Consider the following 18,739-nt stretch of genomic DNA (forward strand, 5'->3'; position numbering starts at 1 on the left):
AAAACCAGCCTCTGTCCTGCTTTTCAAATAGTCAGCATCGCACATGAAAAGAAGCAGCTGTCCAGGGGCGTAGCACACAACTTAACATACTCCCATCCCACATATTTCCCCTCCCCCACTTCCGGCTCTAAAGGATCCAATATTTAAGCAATTGAATTTTTAAAGATGTACAAGACTCTCTGTGCAGATATACATCAAAATAATTAACCCATTTTACAGCACTGCCATACACACACATATACATATGGGTTATACACAGCATCTGAGGTATTATATTACCTATTATTTAATATATGTGGACCCCAGAAACTGCAGGCAAGTGAGTGGAACTTTGGGAGAGCTACATTTCGTCCCCACCTCTCCTCTTCTTCAGCCACCTCCTCTGTTTATGTTTATGCTTTAGCAAGGGAATCCAAAAATCACAAGCATCTTCTACATAGTCACTTGGAGTTCTATGGCATGGCAGCAGATGTTGGCCACACAACTTCTTGGCTGATATATAGATTTAATTCCTCTCTAGGCATTCCTCAATATAGAAATCACATCAACATCTTTTTAATCAAAGAAAGCTTTAAGGAAGATCTTGCATATCAGCAGCAAAATTAAACATCTACACAGGAGAAATTCTACTGTTGCTCATTAACATGTATTTCACAACAACCACACGCGCAATGCTATGCGGAGCACAGACATGATCTAGTTCCCACCCAAAAGTCTTGCAGTTCTATCTGCAACCCCTCAAAGGCGTAAAGGCATGAAAGAATTGCAGTGTTGCACACCTGAATGCCTGGTTTGGCTTCTCTCTGCCATCCCATGTTTCTAGCATGCAACAGCAAAAGATGGCAGGGGACGCAAAAGGGAAGGCGCTGATTCTGAATGCATCTGCGCACACAGTGCCTTGATACTGCCGCCCAGAACAAAACTTATTCCACACAAAGATGAAAAAACTAGAGAGGCCACTTCCCCCCAGCCTCCCCCAACTCGTTTCAGTACTGCCACCACCCCATTCCTGAATGTTAACGGAGAGGGAAATGATGATCTTTCAACTAGAACATGAGGACTTCTTTCCCCAAGGTATCGCACATGGATCGGGTTGCAGCAGAGTAAGATCCCAAACAAAACAGGAAACCATGGGGCATGTCTGGCTCTAATTTTTCCCCACCCTTGAGATAACTCATATTCTCTTGTCTAGCATTCAGGAATGGGGTCAGGGTGCTTAAAGAAACTGGTTCAGCAGGGATGCAGCAGCAGAATTCCTGCCTCTTTTGCTTGCAATCAGATGCATTTTTAATAGAGCTGAGGAGGTTCCAACTTCACACACATTTACCTGGGAATTAGCCCTACAGACCATAGTTGGATTTTCTTCTGAGTAAACACACACACACAGAGGAGTCAAGTTCAAGTCCCCTTGAAGTGAATGGGACCTACCTACGTCAGAGTAAATATGCTGCAGCTTCAACTGCAAGAAAAAGAAGCAAATCTCCCACCCAGATCCACCCCTGCCCTTCCTCTTGCACAACTTTGTTTAAGTTTTTCTTTATTACAATCCCCTTTCTTCCTCCCCCCACCCCATTGCCACCCCCACCCTTCTCACTACAAACATCCAACCTATGTTAGGACATGAAAACATTCCAAAGATATGAAAGTTACTGGAAAGTTAACCATGCCCTCCCTCTCTGCCTGTGTGGCTTCTCAGCTGTTGCTCCAACATTCTAGGGATGGAATCTTGAGTACCACAAAGTTCTAACCGCTGCTGCCAATGCAAAAAAAGAGAGGGGGCTTTATCCTCTGAACTGCGGTAGTTTTTAGTTCCGATTCCTCATTTCCCTCCCCCAAAAGGGGTTGTTTCTGTTTGTTCTGTATTTTACACTCAAGGAAAGATTGTTTTATTTTTGTTTTACTAAGCAATGAATGGGTCACCACTGTGAAGCAAAAGGAGTCAAAGGAAAGATTGTTTTATTTTTGTTTTACTAAGCAATGAATGAGTCACCACTGTGAAGCAAAAGGAGTCAAAGGACGTCCTCCCTCTCACTCCTGGTGAGTGGTGACACAATATTATAGTGGAGGTGGGGAGGACATCCTTTTGCTTCAGTGGTGACTCATTCATCACTTAGTAAAACAAATTAAAACAATCTTTCCTTGAGTCAGTGTAAAATACAGAAGCAACCCCCTTTGGGTCTTTAAGTGAGCAGAGATCCATTGCAGAAGAAGGAAAAGGACAGAGACAACTTCCAGCTTACACTCCCCCACATTACCTGTGCAGCGAAAATGCTCTCTCTGGCAGTAATTCCCGCTCTTTATGTAGAGCTTTTGCTTCAACTACAAATAAGAAGCAACCCATGAAACCGGAAGCCCCAGACTTCGAATAAACCAGATCTTCTTACCAAAGAGAGCAGTGGGCTTCGTGGGGATTTCTGTCATAAGGTACTCCCAGATTTCTGGCTGGTTTTGCTGCAGTCAGCAGTGGGCAAACATGACACTTTACTGGAATTAGTTTCTTGAGGCACTGGGCAGTGGAAACGCCAGAGCAGAACAAAACCGAAACAAGCCATTCAAAAGTCTGTGCTGAGCTAAGGTGCCTGGCTTAGCAATTTGGGAATATTCCTGTGCCCACACACACACCTAACCTTCCATTAATGTTTAAATTTTCAAAGAAAACATGCAACCCCCAAATCTTTGAACACGGGTGAAAGGAAGGGCAGCAGAGCATGTCTACTTTGTTTTGTGTTCATACGGGCAACAGCACAGCAGCACTCGGAACGGCCAGCATTTGCTGCTAGTCCCACATGGTCATGTAGGCATGCGTTCTTTGCACAGCAGTGCGGGGGTGGGCGGGCGCTTTTTCTGCCAGCCAGTGGGAGCCCCACCCGCCGCCCCGCCACTCTCCGCCACCTGGAATGGGGGGGGTGGAATTGGGGGAAAAAATTTTGGTGGTGGGGCTTTTGTTGGGCATTGCGCTGCGCCCCCTCCCAGAGTTGCGCCTAGGGCATGTGCCCTGCCTGCCCCACCCTAGTTCCGCCTCTGAAAAGAGCTGTTGAATCAGTGAGGGCTGGCTCCAAATGGAACAGTTGGGTTGTGTAGGAGTCAGTAGCCTCATCCCTTTCTGGAGCTCAGATTGGCCCTAATCTAAAGCACAGGAGGCCCATTGGGAGGGAAACCCCAAGCAGCTATGAGCCAGGCGAGCTGGAGTTCAGCCCTGGCATGCATAGAACAAGATCCTTGTTACCTTTGCTCCTGGGGGGGACAATGAAACGGGGCGGGGTGGGTGGGTTCTAGAGACAGGATAGGAACCCGTTGGGAGGTACCAGGTCCTCATAGCTCCAAGTGGGCAGCTGCAGGAGGATCACGCTCTGTCTGTCCCAGATCTGTGGGGCTTTTGTTGGGGCATGCTCCTTCTCCTCTGGAAGGGTATCCTCTGGGTTGGAGTGGAGTCCAGATGGGTCCTGACATCTTGGACCACAACTTTCCCTGCAGTGGCTTTGCCTAGCAGTCTGGCTCGCCTCATATTAAATATATGTATTTGATTTTCTTCTCTATGTTAGCATTTTATATCTGTTCTTCTTGTTGAATTGTATTGCTTGTTCCTCTTCAGCTTTCCAGGTTATAGGGATTTTAAATGTTCAACCTTTTTATCTCTATGGTGCTTGCAATCCCCCATGTTTTATATCCATGGTGTTTAATCACCACATTGTCTACTCCTTCAACCAAGTTGATTGGTAATGAAAATATTGAGCTTGGCTTGTGAAAGGTGTCTTTGCCTGTTTTCCCAGCAATTGCCCCTTTCCACCCCATTCTCCAACCCTCAAGAACTTTTTGATAGGAAGAGGTGGGAACGTTCTTCATGAGCTTCTTCTTGCTCATGCAAGGTCTGACTCATGGACAAATTCATGGAGGATAGGTTTATCTGTGGCTGTAAGCTATGATAAAGAAGTGGTATTTCCAGCAGCAGCAGCAGCCACATATTTCTGCAAAATACATAAAAATCATAGGCATGTTGTTGGTCTATTAGGGGGGAAAAACCCCCAAGCCACAACCTGGTAACACCTTATTAGGGCCCACCAAAATGACACAACATTTTGAGCAAGCGTTTGAGTTCTCAAGAACTCCTCTTCAGATTAGATGTTAAGAAAAGCAGGGCAGGGAGATTAGAACTGGGCAATATGTCATATGAAATATAAAGCCCAGTAGTTGTGTGTTTCATTTAGCAGAGGGATGGAATTTTATTTTACTGCCAGCCAGAACAAAACTCATTCTGCATTTAAGATTAGAGGGAACAATGGCAGGGACTTCTAACCTTTGCTCTCCCTGTTCTTCCACCAGCAGGGCATCATGGGTGTAGAATGCATGCAGACTAGAGAAATATATGTTATGTATTAGCCTTTAGGAATACTATGTACAATTGTTGTGTAGTTTAGCTACAAGCATGTGTGGTTGTCTAGAGTTTTAGTCTATATACCATTGAATTACCTAGGAACACCTAGTTATGTAAACCGGAGCTTCCTGTTAGCGAGAGCTTCCTCTCTGCATATTTTATATCATTAGGAATCTTAAGTGTGTCAATAGTGTCATTTTCCAATATCTGTTCTAAGCAGACTTATCAACTTAGTTTTGTAAGTCTAGTAGCTCAGTCACTCTTGAGACAAACACCTCTCAACTTTCATTATTTTCTTGTACCTTTTAATTCAAATTCCTTACATTTATTTTGGAGCAAAAATATCTGCCAGAATCTGTCTGCTGGGGGTGGCTGTCTAGTTTTATCTCTTGCCATCATAGAACCCACTGTGGGATGTTTTTGTCTGTTTGATTTTAATTTCTAGTCGGCTGATCATGAGTAAACACAGAGATCTGGACTCCTACAAGAGACTGAAGTTCCGAAGAAACAGACAATCAGGGAAGATTCTGCTTCACAACATGAACAATATGACAAGTGCAGTGAAAAAGAGGAAAGAGATGTAGCTTGTGAAAACCCTGTTGCTTGCTTTTAACATTTGTAAGAGTTTGCTCTCTCTTGGTGTGGTTTTATTCAGCCACATCAACCAGTCTGGTCATTAATATGCCTATTGATGTGAAAGCAGATCTTTTAATCTTCTCATGTAGAACAGAGATAATGAATAAGGAGTATAATTCATGCTCTAACAGCCCTTTAACTACCACAACAATTGAAAGGAGCCCTATAATTATCAGGATCAATTTATTGACACATAACTCGGATTGGCAGCTATAGCCAATAAAACTCTGTATATCCCTATCCCTAACAGGTGCCTATACCTATCCTCTTTCTGCTCATATTCTGGGTGAGCCCTGGACTACAATTGTGATTATCCTGGCAGAAGCAAAGAGTTATTGTAATGTGTATGCAACTATATGCAGCTTTCCATTATTAGGTCAAAACCTAACCTTAGAATAGAAACTAAGTAGCCAATTTCACTCCATAAGTTATGGCAAAACCTGCAAAATGGTGCCTTCTTGTTGTTGTTTATAGAGGTTTGGCTTAACTGTTTTGTTTGGAAAATTAACTAGGTTTGGGGTAAAGCAGCATTCCCTGTTTAGGTACAAGAAACCCAAAACTGATCAAATTAAAAATCTGGCTAATTCCAAGCAAGAATTAAATATATGCTTAAATATCTTCCATCAAAACCAATAGGACTTGGAATTGTTCAACTTTGCTGCATTTTGCTCTTTATTGTTTGTTCTTGCCATGCGTATCTGTGTTTCATTCAGTCTCAGTCTGCACTACATTTCTTGTCCAATAAAAATTCCTTATCAAGGATTCAGTTGTGAAATGTTTGGAAGAATGAAAGTGACATTTTTTGCTTAGATTGAAAATAAACATTCTGTAATATTTGCATGACAAAAACGCCATCAACCATATAAATTAACAACAAAAAACTTGACCAAAAAAACCAAGCATAAATAAATAACTTATAAACATGGGTAACAAAAATAACTTATAAACACAGGCAACAAAAATTGCTTTTAAAACAAGCATACATAACTTATAAACGTGGAAGACAAAAATCACTTCAAGAAGTGTACATACAGAAATTGTAAACAGAGATAGGCTTGGGATTGGTAATTTGGGATACTGTCTGTCTCTTGGGGGAGACCTTTACTGTAAACGTTGAGGGAAGCACCCTTAGCTAAACATCAGTGCAAAATTGTCCAAGCAGGAAGAGCATCTGGGTGAAAAAAAACATGTTGTAGACTTAATTGTGTTATTTGTTGGGAGAATTCATTGCCATACATCATTTTATATGCTGCCTGTAAAATCTGTCATCCAGGCCTTTCTCTTTCTCCCACCCCTTCTCATGTTTTCTCTGGATTGCTTCTGAATATTTAGATTGGTTCCTGCATTTCATTCGGTTAAATCATTAAAACTACAGTCTTCCCAAACTTCAGGAAATGTGCGTACTCTGGCACATTTGTGGCAGAGATGTTAAGGTGCCTGGAAGAAACAAAAAGGAAATGGCAACTTTAATTTCAGTTATTTTTTCCTCCCTGCAATATATGCATCACATTTCTAGTTTGCTTACACAGTTAACCTTGGTTCTCACAAACAACAGATTAAGTGGTAAGCCCTTTTCTTGACTCTGTCATTTTATATTGCAGGTAAGGGCCCATAGGACAGAATGCAATATGTATACATATATATGGAGAGGGAGAATTCTCTTCTCTCTCTCTCTGCACCTAGAAAACTGACATGCTAGGGAGAAGGCTGGGATAAAACTCTTCTCTCTCAAATCTATATTTTTTTTAGGTGCGGGTTCCCTCCCACCCCCCATGGAGGAACAATCAAGCATGTGAACTCCCATGTGCAGTCTGCAGTAGAACTGTTCAGACACAGGTTTACCACCTGTGGTAGCCTGGTCCTAAGAGCAGAGTCTTAGACAAAACTTGGGAGATGTGCTTGAACAAAACAAGTATCTGAGGCTGGGGCTATAGCTCCGTGGAACAGCAGCTGCTTTATATGCAGAAGGTCCCAGGTTCACTATCGCCAGACATAGAGCTTGGAAAGACCTGTTTGAAACCTTGAAGTGCTGCTGTCAGTCATTGTAACATGGAACCAGATAGACTGATGGTCTGCTTCAGTTTAAGTCGGGTTCCTATGTTCTTCTGATTAGAATAGTATTACAAATCACAAGTGGTCTCTGGATCACACAGAACTAACCATTCATGGGCAAGTTGTCATTCATACTGAATCCTTGGCCAAAGAGCTGTCACATTACAGTAACAAAACAGGACTCCAGAATAGATTACTTCCCTCTTATTCTTGGCTAAGCTCTTGTGAAAATTAGACACTGACTAAAATGTGATCCAGTGGCCTTCAGTTTTGGTATAGCAGAGATCCCATTTCACTTCGTCTGCCAATGAACCCTTGTGTGCTACTTTTATTTTCTTTCAGAATAAATGATGACCTACTTAGGAATAAGTAGGAGAGTAAGAATTGCTTCAGCTCAATATTATGCTGCCATTCTAATGGCGAATAACATAAACAATGTCCCAAGTCAGATGGGGGGAAAACGCCTCCTTGTGTGACTTTGGTCAATTCAGTTGAACTTGTATTGTGCAAGAATCTCCCCTAGTCTCTATAGCCACCTGAAACAGCGGCAGGGCCTGCAGATGGAATTTGGTCTCCCACTCTGAATATCCCTGCCCTCTTCCCAGCATTTACAGCCTTGCTTGGTGGTGAAGTGGAGCAGGCATGTACTCTGAAGCATTCAATGCCCCAATGCTTTTATCTTGGGTTACCACTTTGACGCTGCTGCATTTCCCTCTAGTGGTGGCTAGCAGTCGTTCCCTGTGTAGGCAGAAAACTTTTCTCCTTGTAAATACTAGAACTTGGGATCACCCAGTAACATTGATAAGCAGTACTAGGATCTGGACAGACAAATGAAAGTCACACAGAAGAAGTGAAGAATGATGCCAGTGGCCACTAGCTTTGACTTTTTTCTTTAAGACTTGAATAAATTCATTGAGGGTATGCCTAGTTTGTATAGGTAAATGGATCTTCTACATACCAAATGTGTCAGATGAAAAACACAGGAAGGCCACTGGCCACCCTATCTTTGTACTCAATTTATGAGCATCCAAAGGGTGGTTACTGTTGGAAACAGAACACAAGTCTAGTCAGAAGACTATTCCAGCAGCATCGTTGTTGGATGCTGTGGATGTGCTGTTGGATGTGCAGCACCAGACAAGAATCTGCCAGGCCCAGATCAACTTTAGTGTGCATAGAAGAGTATTACGTGTTCAATTGGATTCTTTTCTAGCTCACTTTAAAACGTGTCTTCTCTCTTGCATTTCTATCTTGATGTACTATTTGGCTGGTTTTGTTTCCCCACCCTTCCTTCCTAATTTAATCTTTAACCTTAGCTCTCTCTCAGCTTGTGCAAAGTTTCTCCAGGTCCCCTCTCCTTTTGTCGCATTTTAAAAGATTATAAGCCTGTGGGCAGGGACTCTAGTTTTTTTAAATTATTTGTTTCTTTCTGTCTGTCTGTCTAGCCCCTAACACACATTAGGTGCTTTTAGACATTATTTCTAATTTGTTTGTTTCAGAAGGGGATTATACACAAGAACTTCTGAATGGATTGTGCCCCTAAGAGTTTAGAGTAACATACATAACAGGTAAGCAAGAGAAGGCAAAGAATATCCGATTTCTCACCCAGCATACAGTTTACAGTCCTCCATCTTCTACTGAACATGATATGTTGATTGAATTTGTGTCTGTTCTTAAGAATTTAAATAATACTCGTCGTGGATTTTAAATTTATTTTTTTCTATTTCTAGCAACTTGGTAGATAGAAATCAAATATTGTTTGCCTTCTCTTGCTTGCTTCTACATATGTTACTTTAAACACTACAGGCAGAGTCTGTCCAGAAGTTCTTGTGTTCAGCCCCCTTTGAAAGGAGTGGGCAACTCCCACACCATGGCATGCTATTCTGGATTGTGTCCAAAAATCTACCCAGCTGCCAGGGCCTTTGGAGTGGGCCTTACCCTGCACACAACTTCAAAAGAACAAATGGGGAAATAATTTAGTTGTGTTTCTGAAGAAATTTATATATCTTCAGAACTGCCTCACCACAAGGAAAAAGTAAGTTTTATTAATGTTAAAGTCCTGAGCTTCACATGTTTCAGTTACACTGTTACATTATTTTAAACAGAAGAAAATAAATATTCCATTACACTCTATTTTCAGGCTTATACTGTACTCTCAACCTGATCCTATGAGACATACAACCTGATCCTATGCACAACTCCTGATTTCAGCAAGGCTTACTCTCGAATAGGTGGCCACCTTATTTTAGCCCTAAATAACAGCAACGCAGCCTATGTGATATAGTCCAGGAATCTTTCTCCACCACTCCCTAGGGTGATGCAAAGGCAGACAGGGCTCCTGTACCTTTAATATTTGTATATAAAAGGGAATTATTCTAGAAAGAAAAGTTGCACTTGGGGACACTTCTACAACTCAGCTACTGCAACTGAAGTGTTCTCTGCATAAAGGCACTTACTTCCCAGAAAGACTTTACCTATTGATGCTCTGCACAAGTGCCACAGATCAACCCCATTTCATAACCGTTGGGTTCCATTGCTTGCACTTTTATTCTCTTCTGAGATGAGATAACCCCTTATGCTCTTCCTTCCCATCCCAGGCCCAAGGAAGCATACTGTTCAAATTAGTATGCCTGTGTTAGATGTAAACTTTTCATGAATACATTTCAACGTGTATCATATTTAATATAACGAAAATGTCACTATTTTCTATCCAAGCCACTTTGACCACTTTTTTGTTGTTGCTGCTGAAAAGAGGTCTGTCAATATTATGAATCATCATAATCGTGGTCCTACAAAAGTGGTCACTCTTCAGTGGGCCGCGTTAAGTACCTCTTGTAATAAATCCCAGGGATATTTTACTTACGATTAGGTCAGAATCACGGCAGTTATACATTCTTGTTGCCATTAAACCTGGGGAAAGGAAACAAAAACATGTTTAAATGTTGGGTGTGTTGATTTTTTTCAAGTTTTGTTTCTTTAGGAAAGGGTGACGGGCGGGCCGGGGGCTTGTTTTGTGCTTTTTGCTTGTTTATTCAAGTTCCTTGCCTTTCTCTCCTTTTGCCAGCAGAGTTCCTGGAGCAGCTGGTGTAGACGGAGGTGTAGCCTTTTTTGGTTAAGGGGCAGAATCGCTTCGTGTGGGCCAGATCCTTCGAAGCTCCGCACTGAGGACAGACGTAATTTCTTAAAATGGGACACTGCACCCTCCCGGCGGCGTCCTTGAGCTTGTGCGAGGTGTAGATGTTTCTCGATTCCCCGTTGTGCTTGCAAAACGAGCAGACGGCGCCTTCTTCCTCGGCCGCCCCCTCCTCTCCCCGGGAAGGCCCCTCCGGCAGCTCCTGCGCTGGGGCGGGGGCGGCAGATGCTGGCTGAGCAGGAGCGAAGCAGAGCTCCGGCGCCTCCTCGCTTCTTCGCTCGTCTTCGCCCCTCCGGATCTCTTCCACCACTTTTGCCAGCTGCAAATAGTCCTTCCATACCTGGAAAGCAGTCATCGTCAGTCTGCAGGCGCTGGCCTCGCCGGCCACCTAAGTAAGGCCATGTGCGTTTGTTGTCCCCCCGCCCCAGCCAGCCAATCGCATCCTTGGAAGCCTGCAAGCGCAGCCAGCCGCCTCCCCCATCGCCTGGAGCCAAAAAGTCTGGTCTGCCTCTTTTGCTACCTCGCCTTTAATCCTCGCCTCGAAGCCAAAGTGCGGTTTGCAAAGTTCAGTCACCCTCCTGGGAAAGGTGGGGCTCCAAGTACCGCACCCATCCCACCCAGAGGGCTCTCGGGAGCACTGCACTGGTGTTGAAGATTGACTCCAGACTGACTCTGGTTCTACCTAAAGGTTCCATTTCGAGCCTCTCCCTTCCCCACTAATATTTATTTATTTATCAACCAATCAATCGTATTTATAAGAAGAACCAGAGGAGTCCAGACACACCGCTTGCAGAGTCCACATCCACTGCCTTTGCCTTGGGTTCTGAAAACCTTTTTGTGTTTTTTCCTCTCCCACCAACATCCGGGGAGGCTGTCCCGCAGACATTCCCTACAAAGGGTCTCTCACCTGGAGGTGGGAAGAAGGAAAAAGAAGGAAGCTGCAGTCTTCTGCAGGGGCGAGGGGAAGAAGACAGAGCTGTGAGCAAATTGCATCTCATTCAGGGGCTAAACAACGCTGGTGGACAAGGAGGGGTCACAAACTGTCAAGATGAAATGGGAACATACATGCTGAACCGGTTACCGGAGTTCATGAAGAGGAGAGCTGGTCTAGGAGAGGCGAGCTGGTCTGGTGGTAGCAAGCATGACTTGTCCCCATAGCTAAGCCGGGTCTGCCCTGCTTGCATATGAATGGGAGACTTGATGAGTGAGCACTACAAGATATTCCCCTCAGGGGATGGAGCCGCTCTGGGAAGCACATCTAAGTTCCCAGTTCCCTCCCTGGCTTCTCCAAGATAGGGCTGAGAGAGATGCCTGCCTGCAACCTTGGAGAAGCCGCTGCCAGTCTGTGAAGACTGAGTTAGGTAGACTCGGTATATGGCAGCTTCCTATGTCCCTATGGGGTTCCTGCTGGTGTCCAATGGATGCCTGATTCGTTGGATTCCAGGAACCCACCTCAGCAGTGTGTGTGTGTGGCAGGTGTAGCCTGCAGGCTGGAACTTGGCGAATAGCAAGCGGGGAGGAGGAAAGGAATCTGATCAACTGAGTCTACTACCATCATTTTATGCAGCAGTACGATCAGGGTCCTTCACAGAGTTTAAGGAGCGGGCGCAGAGAGAGCCAGAACCCTTCCTCCAACGCCGTTATAATCTAATCTGGTCAGGAAGAAACAGATCGGGGAGAGAAACCCGGAGGCAGCCAGGCCGGCGGGGGAGGGGGGGCAAATCCACGTGAAATCCGGTCCCAAATGCTTATACTCGGTTACAGTAACAAAGGCCGTGCGAGGGTTTATTACAAATGTAAACATGTAACCAGTCAGTGGCGCGGCGGGGCAATGCGACTTTCCATTTAAAATCGTTACGAGAAGACTAACGTTGGGAAATCTTTCACAGCCCAAGTTACACACTTCTAAGTCCGATTTCGTTAAGCACATGAAGAAGAAACGAGAGCTGTGGTCTGATCCGAAGCATGTTTGCTTGGAAGCAAGCCCCACGGGACTAAAGGGAACGTCCGCTCCAGGAAGTGTGCAGGCGAAGGCAACCTGGAAATGGCGTACCTTTGTCTGGATTGTGCCCCAGAAAACGGATTGTCTGGATTTCTGTCCAAACCTCGATCGTGAACTCAAAACAAAAACATCTCACTTCTGTCATGTTAAGGTTTTTAATTCTAAAAACAAGTTAAATCTGCAAGAGTTAACACAGAGTTAAATTGCCTTGCTAAAATGCTATGAAAAGAGAGTAGGAATATGTGGATATGCTAGCAATCACTTTTGGAAGTCCCTGCCATTTGATTTGCTTGTGCAATGCCCTTCCCACTGGAATCCTTTCAATAACTTTGAGTAACTCTACTAAATAATAATAGACAACACCAGGAAGAAACGGCACTATTTCTCGTCATTTCACATGCAGATAGTGTGGGGCTTCTCACCCACACTTAACAATTCATTCACACCTATACGTTGGCTGATTGCATGTAGGTGAAAATTTGTATTTAGGCAAACTGCATTTGCCTAAATTAATCTGCATTAATCTGCATTAATCTGCATTTAGGCAAACACATTTATCACCAAGCCTTAGAGCAGCTAATAGAAGAAGCTTTGTGTATAAAGGGTCAGTATCGGAAATGTATTATTTGCTTATGGAAACTATAGGAGAGTGCCTATAAATCTAAGTGGGCACCAGATGTCATGTTCCAGTAATGGAAGATGATTGGTCAGTGGTTTCTTGTTCTTTTACATGATTCTCTGTCACTTAATGACAGAAGCAGAATAAAATAATCCACACTCTGACTGTATTAGGGCCAACCAAAAGGACACAAAATCTTAAGAGAAACTTTCAGGTTCTTACCAACTGTTCATCAGACTGGACAATAAAGCAACAAACAAACAAACAAAACCGGGGAGCGATTGTACAGTTGTCATATCTCACTATTCTGAAGAATTTGAAAGTTTGCTTAAGAATTTGTTTTTAACAACATTTTTACATGATATTGTGTGTCATATTGGCTGGGTCCAAATGTATCCATTTTGCACGTGTCCATGGGGACTTTCAAGGCAAGGCTAGGAAAGAGCTGGGCTTGCAGTAATGAGCATGAATTGTCTCCTTTGCTAAGCAGGGTTCATCCTGGTTTATATTTGGATGGGTGATGGCATGTGAGTGCCGGCTGCTGTCATATATTCCTCTTGGGGGATGGGGTTGTAGCCAGGGGCAGAGCCACCGAGCCACGGAAGGGCCAAGCGAGCCTTCCAGAGTCCATTCCCAGCCAGCGCTGGCAGAGTGCATGTATTTCCCTTTCTCTCCCGCTGGGAACCCCCTCTGAACATTCCGGTCCAGTCCTCGCGGGAGGGAGAGAAAGGGAGATCAGTGCATTCAGCCAGCAAACACTGGCTGGGAATGAGCTCTGGAGGGCTCCCGTGGAGCCAGGCCTCCATTCCCTGGCTCCGCCACAGGCTGTAGCTCAGTGATGGAGCATTTACATTTGCATGCAGGAGTCCCAGGTTCAGTCCTTGACAGCGCCTAGTAGAGACTCCTGCCTGAAGCCTTAGAGAGCTGCGATGGGAAGAGAGCCGGTCTTGTGTAGCAAGCAGGAATGGCCCCCTTTGCTAAGCAGAGTCTGCCCTGGTTTGCATGTGAATGGGAGACTACATGTGAGCCCTGTAAGGTATTCCCCTCAGGGGATGAGGCCGCTTTGGGAAGAGCAACTGCAAGTCTGCATGCAAAAGGTTTCAAGTTCCCTCCCTGGCATCTCCAAGATAGGGCTGGGAGAGATTCCTGCCTACAACCTTGGAGAAGCTGCTGCCAGTCATTCAAGACAATACTGAGCTAGATAGACCAATGGTCTGACTCAGTATATGGCAGCTTCCTGTGTTCCTAAAGCAAACAAGATCAGATTCAGTATGGCACAACACCCCCACTCCACCATCTGAAGCGCACTCTCTCTCTCTCTCCCTCTCTCTCTCTCTCCACATTCACTTTAGACAAAAGACTGGTACAATTTAAAACACAAGATATTTTTTCTTTGTAATAGCCTTATAATGTAATTCTAACAAACTAATCAATAAACAACCAAATACAAGTACATATTATAGTTTATGTAAACATACAATCTATTTAGATGTTAGTACTGTATTTCATATCAGGCAGCAGCGATATAGGAAGATGCTGAAAGGCATCATCTCATACTGTGCAGGGAATGGCAATGGTAAACCCCTCCTGTATTCTACCAAAGACAACCACAGGGCTCTGTGGGCGCCAGGAGTCGACACCAACTCAAAGGCACAACTTTATCCCTTTACTATATAAACACAAGTCTTTTCCCTTCTCCTTTTATCTAAAGTTTTTGATATACTGAGGGGAGAAAATAATGCAATGATGTCTGTTAGGAGATGGGAATCACCCTTTGTTGGCCTTAGTAAAGGTATTACAATGACGCGTCAGCTGGTAACCTCCAGGCTCGACTACTGCAATGCGCTCTACATGGGGCTGCCTTTGAATGTAGTTTGGAAACTTCAGTTAGTTCTAAATGCGGCAGCCAGATTGGTCTCTGGAGTAACCCGGAGAGACCATATTACACCTGTCTTAAAACCGTTGCACTGGCTGCCGATGTGTTTCTGGGCAAAATACAAAGTGCTGGTTACTGCCTTTAAAGCCCTGAACAGCTTGGATCCGGGCTACCTTAGAGAGTGCCATCTTCGGAATGATCCCCATCCCTTTTTGAGGTCATCTGGAGAGGTCCGTCTCCAGTTACCACCACTGCATCTGGTGGCAACTCAGAACCAGGCCATCTCTGTAGCTCAGGGCTGAACAACTCAAATGACCCAGTGGGCTGGAATGAACCACGACTCGGTGTGTGGGGGCCGAGGTCAATTTTCAGCACATCAACTATTGGATTAAAATTAATTATTAAGAATATTAAAGCAAGGAGCAGAGGGTTGGAGTAAGGCAGGCAGGTGAGGGGAAAGAGGGAAGAAGGATGGTATCAGTAGGTGTGGGACCAGCAAGGCAGGTGGGGGGCACCTGGTCTCAAGCAGCCAATTGTGGTGAGCCACTGCTGCCTGCCCAAAGCTCGTCATGGTTCTTGCTGTCATCGCAAAACATTCCTTCTTGTGGGCCAACACAGTCGTCCTCAGGGGTCTGATCTGCCCGCCCCCCCCCCCCCCGGGCCTTATGTTGTGCAGGCCTGCTGTAGCTGCTCCTGGCCTATGGAATACATTCCCGGCAGATATCCAGTTTAGGCTCGCTGTCAGCCTTTAAGAGAGCCCTAAAAACTTACTCGTTTGGCCTAGCCTTCCAAGGTTTTTAAATTGTTTTTTAGTATTTTAATTGGTTTAAAAGGGTTTTGACTTATTTTAAAATTGTTTTTGTTGTCTTGGACACTGTGTTTTATATGTTGAGTATTTTTATGTCTTTTAAACTTGTATACTGCCCAGAGCCTTTGGATGGGGCAGTTTAAATAAACAAACAAATGTGGCTTTTAGATCTTTTCCTTTTTTTTTTTTTTGCATTTATATTTTATTGGTTTCCTATCTTTTAGATCTTTTCCTAATGGGCCAATGTGGCTGTCTAAAATTAAGGTACCAACAAAGACTTAGTCGGATTGACAATACAACTCAGTTTTAATGTTGGGAATGCTGGGGCCCTCACACACATGTTGTGATATTGCCTTTTGCTATAAAGATTTGTGGCAACACCTTTTAAATATTTTTGCAATGTTTGGGATCAGACTGGATAACAAACTTTTTGCGATTTTACTGAACGTTGCAAAAACAAACAAAAAAACCCATCCATAAAAAAACTCACCCATAAAAAACCCCACCCATAAAAAACCCACCCATACTTTGGAGCATTCAAAGCCCTCACATACAAACCGAGGCTGTAGAGCATCTGCTTTGCATACTGAAAGCTCCCAGGTTCCTTCAATCCCTAGCAGTATAAACGTGGACCTGTTCTATACCTAGTATTTGATTGGAGTGTTAGAGAACTGGGCAGACCTGGGTTCAACCCCCCCTGCTCAGCTATGAAGTTCATTGGGTGACCTTGGAACAGTCAATCACTCTCAACCTAACATACTGTACAGGGTTGTTGCGAGGATAATGGTGGGAGGGCGACCATGTGTGTTGCCCTGAGCTCCTTGTGGGAAGAATAAAGAGAAGCTGGGTAAAGAATTAAGAAGTCCCGATAGTTCAAATCTAATCTCTGCCAGTAAGTAAGCTTGTCATGTTTATTTACGGTCATAGACCAAAATTTAAAGCATACATAATAATACACATGTGATATAATAGTACTATATACAGAGATACAATATTATCTCATCCTAATCAGCAGTTTCCAGTTTACATAATCTGGTTTACCATCTGTTGTCTAGCATTCTTAGCTGCCTCACAAAACTTAGCAACTTTGTTACTTCCTCTCTCTGCCAGTAGGTGGCCAGCCCAGTCTCTTTTGCACGCATTCCCATAAGGATCAGAGGGGGCAGCATCAGGCCCCTGAACACCGACAGGCAACTGACCCCTTTTCCTCACTTGCAGGCTTCTGGCTGGCCACTGCATGAAGCAGGATGCTGGACTAGACGGGTCTTTGGCCTGATCCAGCAGGGCTTTTCTTACGTTCTTAAGGATGCCGCAAGTCAATGTTGAAGTATGAGGCCGTTCTTTTGTCCCTCCCATCACTGCCACAGAATAGGCTTGATAATGAGCTCTAACCTGCATTCACTCAGACTCACCCTGAGCTTTCCTCCACTTGCATTCCAGCCATCTCCCAGCTTGCTTCATTGCCCTCGGCTCAGGTGCATAGCAAGGGTTAAAAGTTAAGGATCGTTCGCTAAGGAGGCAAAGGCTTTCTGCACATGCTTCAAGGCAATTGTATCTTTGGGCACAGCCACCATGGTGCAGATCATATGGGTCTAAAGAACCTGGCTGCCACACCCTCCGGTGGAGCTGCCCCATTCTGCATCGGGCATCCAACACAGGGGGCGTGGCCATATGTGGAAACGGGGCTGCATGGCCCTGTTTGCAAGGCCCTTCAGCCAGCACTGGAGGAAGAGTCCGTTGCTCAGTGGTAGAGTCTTCACTTTGCTTGCAGAAGGTCTTGGGTTCAATCCCTGGCAACTCCAGGTAAGGCTGGGAAAAGCCCTTGCCTGAAGCTCTTCAGGGCTGCTGCCAGTCAGTGCAGACAATACTAAACTAGACAGTATAGAACAGGCCCATGCATATTCAAGATGGCCCCATCTGTGAGAAGCTTCAGCCAGCGCTGGGTTCCCAGCCCGGCTGGGAAGGCACCTCTCCGCCTTTCGGGGCAGGGAAAGGTGCTCCTAGCCAGGCTGGAAACCCATTTATAGAACAGCCTCCCCAGTGAGGCTTGCCCGGCACCATTATTTTGTTCTTTTAGACACCTTTCTGTTCGCTCAGGCTTTTAAAAACTGATTTTAAAAAACATTTTTAAATAGTTTTGTATTGTGTGGAGTTTTTTGGGTGTGTGTGTGTGTGTTGTGATTTGATGTATTTTTATGGGGTGTTTTAATGTTGTGTTGTGAGCCGCCCAGAAAACAATTTGTTATGGGGTGGATAACAAATAAAGTTAGTTAGTTAGTTAATTAATTAATTATTAACCCAGGGTCAGCAACCACTTGCCTCGGGCAAAGGGATCAGGACTTTGAGGCAGGCCCAAACACCAGCACCTCTCATTTTGGGATTTTAACACTGCTTAGAAGTGTGAGCAGGACACTAACAAAAAAACAAAACAAAACACCCCCTTGTTTCTTCATAAACATTTTAGATCCTTCCTCAGCTTTGCTGTTCTTTTTAAATCCCCTCCAGTGCATTGCCCCCAAAACAGACTCACCACCACAATGCATGCATGGTATTTATTTTTATTTTTTTAGTACATATTTTTTTGTTTTTTCCTGCAAACATTGCAGGTGGAGGATCAACACTTCAAGCCCTGTCATCTAGAAGGGGCCCTGCATTTGTCAGAGAGAATTCCCTGATACAGCCATCAAGTGGGGGAAAGCAAATTTTAAAATCCTCATTGTTATGACTGGGATTGGAAAGAGTGCTTGACAGCAGTGTTCCCTCTAAGGCATGCGCATGCGCTCACACAGTTTTTGATGTCCCCTCAGTTAATTTTAGATCCCGCTCAGGTTGAATCAGGAAGGTCCTATTCTGAATGCAGGTGCGCATACACTGCCTTGATACTGCTGCCCAGAACCAAATTCATTCTGCACTGAGATGAAAAAAATTAGAACACTGCTTGACAGTGGAGCTTGGCGACTATTTTGCACATTTTCCACCATAGCGTTCTTTGCATGGGAGAGGGTTAGAGGCATTTCACCTCAATAAACCACATTAAATATGCAAAATAAATATATTGACAGCAATATAAATGCAGGTTTCAAATAAAAACCCTGTATCATGCAGGCAATCAAAGAAGGGGGACTCCAACAATGCCCCTAGAGAAAAGGGGGCTCTCTCACTTGCTCTCCCTCACTCTCTGTCCATATACTTCACAGGTAAATCCGGAGGCCCGCTACCACCCTCCCTAACTCTAGACATGATC

At 44.3% G+C, this 18,739-nt stretch overlaps 2 protein-coding genes across 10 annotated transcripts in view; one reads left to right on the forward strand and one right to left on the reverse strand.

The window, feature by feature from the left end:
• The window catches only part of BRME1 (break repair meiotic recombinase recruitment factor 1), a 30,453-nt gene extending 24,683 nt beyond the window's left edge, over positions 1 to 5,770 (forward strand). For all 7 annotated transcript variants that reach the window (XR_008316258.1, XR_008316259.1, XM_053296467.1 and 4 more), the window contains one exon: positions 4,818 to 5,770. Coding sequence is in view for 5 of the 7 variants with exons in the window: in XM_053296467.1 (XP_053152442.1) it covers positions 4,818 to 4,956 (139 nt within the window). In the remaining 2 variants the exon portion in view is untranslated. The remainder of the gene's footprint in view (positions 1 to 4,817) is intronic.
• Positions 5,739 to 18,739, reverse strand: part of NANOS3 (nanos C2HC-type zinc finger 3) — a 57,878-nt gene continuing 44,877 nt past the window's right edge. For 2 of the 3 annotated variants that reach the window (XM_053296476.1, XM_053296477.1), the window contains 4 exons: positions 10,975 to 11,097; positions 10,103 to 10,530; positions 9,921 to 9,967; positions 5,739 to 6,445 (listed from right to left, as the gene is read on the reverse strand). In XM_053296476.1, the coding sequence (XP_053152451.1) occupies positions 9,943 to 9,967; positions 10,103 to 10,530; positions 10,975 to 11,076 (555 nt within the window). In that variant the 5' untranslated portion in view covers positions 11,077 to 11,097 and the 3' untranslated portion in view covers positions 5,739 to 6,445; positions 9,921 to 9,942. Of the gene's footprint in view, positions 6,446 to 9,920; positions 9,968 to 10,102; positions 10,712 to 10,974; positions 11,098 to 18,739 lie in introns of those variants that run through there. The other variant, XM_053296478.1, reaches the window with a different exon arrangement.

The sequence above is a fragment of the Hemicordylus capensis genome, chromosome 2 (assembly GCF_027244095.1).
Source record: "Hemicordylus capensis ecotype Gifberg chromosome 2, rHemCap1.1.pri, whole genome shotgun sequence".
In the NCBI taxonomy this organism is placed as follows: Eukaryota; Metazoa; Chordata; class Lepidosauria; order Squamata; family Cordylidae; genus Hemicordylus; species Hemicordylus capensis.